The sequence below is a fragment of the Ictalurus furcatus genome, chromosome 10 (assembly GCF_023375685.1).
Source record: "Ictalurus furcatus strain D&B chromosome 10, Billie_1.0, whole genome shotgun sequence".
Taxonomy (NCBI): domain Eukaryota; kingdom Metazoa; phylum Chordata; class Actinopteri; order Siluriformes; family Ictaluridae; genus Ictalurus; species Ictalurus furcatus.
This window is the reverse complement of record NC_071264.1, coordinates 31,545,442-31,551,741: the sequence shown is the minus strand read 5'-3', so window position 1 is coordinate 31,551,741 and position 6,300 is coordinate 31,545,442. Positions and strand designations below refer to the sequence as shown.

Below are 6,300 nucleotides of genomic sequence, written 5' to 3'. Positions count from 1 at the left end.
CAAAGCATTTAATTCTATAATAAATTATTTTCCAGTTTATTATTATTATATATAATATATATAATTATATATTTATTATTACATAAAATGTAATCGGGGATTACAGGAATCTAAGTATTTCTAAAATGGAGCACTATGTTTCACATAAATTGGCGGAAAACTCCCTTGTAGCTGATCTATTCTGTTAAAAATTTAAAAATAAATAAATAAATAAATAAATATTGTACAGCTGCTAATACAAACAAGTGATCATTAGGGATTCCTGTATTCAGCTGTGAGGATTAAAAGTGTAAACTATATACAGATTAAAGCCTCGCAGAAATGCAGCAACTCAAAACATTTATTATGCTTAGAACCATTTACTTTCTAAAAAGAAAGTTTCCACTACGAACCTTCGAGGTTTCTTTCTGGAATTCACATGTTGAGGACCATTTCAACAAGGTTCCTGGTGGAAAAGAACTTAGGGTTATGGTTTTTCAGACTGTCTCAATATAGGAGAACCTTTAAAAGTGGCTTGCAAAACACGAATGGTTCCTAAAATAACCTTATTTTAACAGTGGGGCCTTCATTTTTCAGGTGTGAGACAAAAAAAAAAGTTTCCTGTTGAAGCATTTATTTTTCTTTTGAAATTTTATTTGGTATAACCTTACAAATGTCAAAGAAACAAATACCGACTTCACAATCCATTCTTCCTGACCTCCACCATGAAAAAAAGGAATAAATTAGGCTACAGTAACTTTCTTGCAGCATGTACATTGGTGAGGATGTTGTAAGGAATTCTGGTGATGTGACGCGGAACTCGTAAATTATATATTATATTTAAATTCATGGCAAAGTGAGAAATTATGAGGTCAAAGTCTGTCTACTTATATAGGATAAATATGAACTGGGTAGGGGAGGGGACCTGAACTCCTGAACTCAAGGTGGAGAAAAGTTGTTAGGAGCCAATTTCATTAAGTTACAACTTAAATGTAGTTTTAACTCAAATTATGCAGAAATTTCAGTTTAAATTACACACAATATTAAGGTGATGTAATTATCGACAGTATTATGCCAACATAACTCATCAAAATAATGTTTGCAACTTAAAATATTTAATTAAATCAGTAAATTAGAATGTTTATCTTGCACCCACACATTTAATGAAAGTTGTGTTAATAGGTCCCCTGAATGAGTTTTTAGAGTGCAGGACTATCAGAACCTTTTTGCCCAAACTGTCCCCTGTGCGCCTCCACACAGCTCATGTTAGAGTCTCAATATACTGAAGTTTTTATGGCCGTATCTTTACTTTTCCTGAGTAAACGGTCGATAGAGATCAGTGGTGTGTAACGATCAGGATTAGGTCTGGTTTCTTGACCAATCTTGGACCTTGAGAGGCGGAGATCTGCACATGTCCCCGCAGCACACCGCGACTCCGACACAAGCGCAGACTTTACAGACGGAGACGTCGCGTGTGATCACCGGTAGAGAAATGATATCGATGAACAGCTCGTTATCGCTGCTGACTTTGTCTTACGGCAAGACGGTGTTCTACTTGTGCACTTTACTTTGTAGCTGCTTGACTTTTCTGGTGATCCGGCAGCTGCTGCGGCAGCGGAGACCACGCGGCTTTCCCCCGGGACCGACCGCCCTGCCGGTGATCGGTAACATCCTGTCTCTCGCCACCGAGCCGCACGTGTACATGAAGAAACAAAGCGAAATCTACGGCCAGGTAAATCTCACAGCACCCGTTTCCCCTGCGAAGATCTCTCTGTCTGTCTCTCTCTCTCTCTCTCACACACACACACTCTCACTCTCTGTGTGTGTCTCTCTCTCTCTCCCTCTCTATTTCTCTGTCTCTCTCTATCTCTCTCTCTCACTCTCTCTCTCTGTCCCTGTCTCTCTATCTCTTTCTGTCCCTGTCTCTCTCTCTCTATCACTCTCTCTCTCTATCTCTCTCTGTCCCTGTCTCTCCCTCTATCTCTCTCTGTCCCTGTCTCTCTCTCACTCTCTCCCTTTCTCTGTCTCTCTCCCCCTCTTTATTTCTCTGTCTCTCTCTCTTGAAAGTGAGTCAAAACGCACCGACTGTAATAGTTTTTAATTAAAAAAAAAAAATTTATATATATATATATATATATATAAATATATATATATATATATATATATATATAAAGACTTGAAACGGAAAGATAACACACACGACCTTCAGACACATTACCTTCACTACCTCCCTAAAGGTTCCAGTACACATGAACTCCAGACACTGTGTAGGTTGAACACAAAGTTCAGTATCTTTGATCATTTTGGAGCCAGAACATTTTGCCTTAAATTTTTTTAACTTAATTTTTTTTAATGGTCCTGTCATCCCTCCTATGCGTAATTTATTAAAACATTGATATGAAAAACAGACATTCAGCCAGGCTGTTTATTTAGACAGCTGTTTTCCTATGCACTTTTTACTTTCGGTCATCGGTTAAGGCTAAACTTTCTTTAAGTGTGACTACAATCCAAAGTTCTGCATAATGGGAGGTTAACGGCACATGAAAACTTATATTGGCAGGTTCTGCATTCCCCACATTTAGCACCCGGAGCCATGCTGAGTCAGCATACTGGATTTAAAGACACACTTCCTGAACTGTAGCCTTCACTTTATGCAGCTGTCCTGTAGACCTGACACATTTCCATTAGGGGAAAATAGCTGGCAAACGCAAACTAATTAAGTGCTTTAACTTCATTAATTTCCAGATCTTTAGTCTCGACTTGGGAGGAATATCAACTGTCATTCTAAACGGCTATGATGTCATCAAAGAATGTCTGTATCACCAGAATGAGGTGTTTGCAGATAGGCCATCTCTGCCTTTATTCCAGAAAATGACCAAAATGGGAGGTATGGAGTATTGTTTTCCTCTACCACACAGAAAAATTAAATAAATCTTTCACTACTTGGAGGAATTGTTCAAACCAATTCCAGAACTAGCAATGACTAGAGAGAGCAGTACCATATACATACTCATCATAGTTATTGCAAAGCATGTTATGGCAGCATGAATGGTCTGTAATATCTGTCGCTGACCTCGCACATACTTCCTTGAACTTTTGCATACAATCAGAAAGGGCAGTGAGGAGACTGGATTAGTGTCGGGAGGCAGGCCAAAAGTGTTATTTAAACGACTTATCAAAATATCAGTTCAAATGATCGATTAAAAATGATTTTATATACTTTTTTGTATTTTATAAAATTCACTATTTTCTCATGCTGTGCCTGTGAGTGCTGGAGAGCAAGTGCGTAACTGAGCTCTGACTTCAGAGTTTCAACATACTGAATTATTTGTCTTTAAAACAGAATGGGCCAAGGCTGCAGATTGACCCACAGCTCCAGGAATATTCTGACACTGACTAACGGATTTGCTTTAGAGCAGGCAATTTTTCACAGAAAGCTTACTTCTCATTAATTCACTTTCCAGGACTTCTCAACTGCAAATATGGTCGTGGATGGATTGAGCACCGCAAGCTGGCTGTTAACAGCTTCCGCTATTTTGGCAGTGGACAGATGATGTTTCAGAGGATCTCTGAAGAGTGCATGTTCTTTGTTGATGCCATTGACAAGTACAAGGGAAAACCTTTTGACCCAAAACACCTGGTTACCAACGCAGTCTCCAATGTTACCAACCTAGTAATATTTGGACAGCGGTTCACCTACGATGACCTGGACTTCCAGCACATGATCGAAATCTTCAGCGAGAACGTGGAGCTGGCTGCTAGTGCCTGGGCCTTCCTCTACAATGCCTTCCCCTGGATTGAATACTTGCCCGTTGGGAAGCACCAGACACTTTTTCGCAATGCTGATGAGGTGTATGACTTTCTGCAAAAGATAATCGAGCGCTTTTCACAGGGGAGAGCGCGGCAATTGCCAAGACATTACATCGATGCCTACTTGGACGAAATGGAACAGAGCGCCAGGGACAAGAGCATGTCCTTCTCCAAAGAGAACCTGATCTTCTCAGTAGGAGAACTTATTATTGCAGGCACAGAGACTACTACTAATACATTGCGTTGGGCCATGCTCTACCTGGCTCTCAACCCCAGTACACAAGGTAGGTTCACTGCTCAACATGCCTTTGCTTTCTTAAAGTGATCTGTGACCATTTTAAAGAATTTACAATATCTGGCTTCTTCTGTGTACAGATAAGGTTCACAAGGAGATTGACTCCATCTTGAACGGCAAGTTACCAACCATGGAAGACAAGCAGAAGATGCCTTATGTGGAAGCAGTGTTGCATGAAATCCTGCGCTTCTGCAACATCGTTCCTCTTGGCATCTTCCGGGCCACTTCTCAAGATACTGTTGTGAGAGGATACACCATCCCCCAGGGAACCATGGTCATCACCAACCTGTATTCCGTGCACTTTGATGAGAAATACTGGAGCAACCCTGCTATCTTCTGCCCCGAAAGGTTTCTGGACAAAAATGGGAACTTCATCAAAGGGGAGGCCTTTCTTCCTTTTTCAGTGGGTGAGTATTTTTATCAATGCTTCAACAGATGGAGTTATAAGAATCTGGGCTGGAGTTCTTGGTGATGTCTGGCTTAAGCTAGACAACCAAGCCCATAAAAGCAGAGAGTTATGCTAGGAGTTACCGAACATACGAGATGTGGAGGTGAGAACAGCACAAAAGGAAGCTGGAAATTTAAAAGAAGTTAACGAGGAAGGAGATTGATCTCAGGCATAGACTTTCTCCTAAATTATTTGTATTTTCAACTCTTGCTTTCAGCTTTACATGGGTAATATATCTTACCATATTCTTTAGGCAGACGCCAATGTCTTGGTGAGCAGCTGGCCAGAATGGAGATGTTCCTTTTTTTCACCACGTTGCTCCAGAGGTTTCGCTTGCAGTTTCCCAAAGGTTACATTCCAAGCCTCACTCCTAAACTTGGCATGACCCTGCAGCCACAGCCTTATACCATATGCGCTATAAGGAGACAGCAATAAAACTTCGTCTGTTTGCCAAAGGCAGATATTCTCTCACCTCAGGGGATCATATTGAGAAACTCAACCAACCAGCTCAGCTTTCTTGCTCTGGATTCTGTCATGTCTGGCAGAAAGCACTGACCTCTGTACTGACTGTGCAGAATTCTTTGAACCTGTCCTCTATATGGCTTCACGAAGCTCATGCAGAGAGTGAGCAGTGGATGAGGCCTGGAAATGTATATGCACAGCTGGATTCATTTGTGCAGTGTAATAAGAGCTTCAGAACTCTGTTGAAAATGTGAGTTGTGTATTTTGTAACTTGAACTGACCAAAAAAAAAAAACGTCACTCTAGTTGTAAATGTAAGAGAAGTCATGTTATGTCAATAATTTACAGAGGGAACTTTTCAAACAGTTTTGCAGACCTTTTTTTTTTTTTTTTTTTTTTTTTTTTTTAACATTCCTAGAAATTGAGAACACACACTTCTCTGGTTTGTGTAGCAGACTGAAAAGGAGAGCAGCTGCCTTTCTCAGAAAGCTTTGCAAATGCCACTCGCACAACTTTGGCTCATGTCCATGTAGCAGTGCTGAACTAACTGTCTCTGTTTTATCTCAGGGGAAATAGCCTGGCAGGCCACGGTGGTGAGGGTGGGGGTTCGTTGAAATTGATATTGTGATATATACTTTGTAGGAAGTCAGAACTTTGTACCAAACCATGTGCATTTATTATATTTCATACTGTAAAGTAAAGTTCTGAAAGAACTTCAGCTTAAATATGAATAAACAAAAGATAAATCTTTTTGACCAACGTGCTTCAATTTTTATTTGTGGTTTCATAGCACTCTTTATGGCCAAGTTACACATAACCCTGAACAAAAGGTGGCAGGATTTTATCCAGCTTCAGTCCTGCTGGGAGCTTCAATTTACAGCACGTCAGAGGAATTTATTGGAAATTTTATTTCCAAATCTTGGTACTTCTTCATATTTAAATAAATAAATAAATTGTGCATAGAGACAACTTATCCCATTTATGCAACTTATAAACGGGTAACGCTGGTGAATTACCAGCACGCTCTTAGTTTTTATTTACATTTCAGTGTGTACCAAGTGTTGCATTGGGTCCAGCCTGTAACTGCAATCACAACTGCAGGTACAATGGTTTGCAGACCAGATTCCCCAGGAAAGCCTTCATCTAGTACTAGGTCTAGACCCGGTGTTCCAAATGGCAAAAGTGTAGGATGATAGTGCAGATATAAGTGGCAGCCAGAGAGTCCGTCTGGTTTCATCCACTCAGGGACAATAAGCAAGTCCAACACGTGATGAAGCAGGTAGCATCGGGGGCAGGTATACTCTGGG

General features: G+C 40.4%; 1 protein-coding gene across 1 annotated transcript; it reads left to right on the top strand.

Annotated features, from left to right (window-relative positions):
* The first annotated feature begins 1,310 nt into the window (after positions 1-1,310).
* On the top strand, positions 1,311-6,081 carry LOC128613378 (vitamin D 25-hydroxylase). Its single transcript, XM_053634086.1, has 5 exons — positions 1,311-1,711; positions 2,725-2,866; positions 3,444-4,073; positions 4,165-4,491; positions 4,786-6,081. The coding sequence occupies exons 1-5, from the start codon at positions 1,391-1,393 to the stop codon at positions 4,965-4,967; spliced, it is 1,602 nt and encodes a 533-aa protein (XP_053490061.1). The 5' UTR covers positions 1,311-1,390; the 3' UTR covers positions 4,968-6,081.
* Positions 6,082-6,300: the final 219 nt, after the last annotated feature.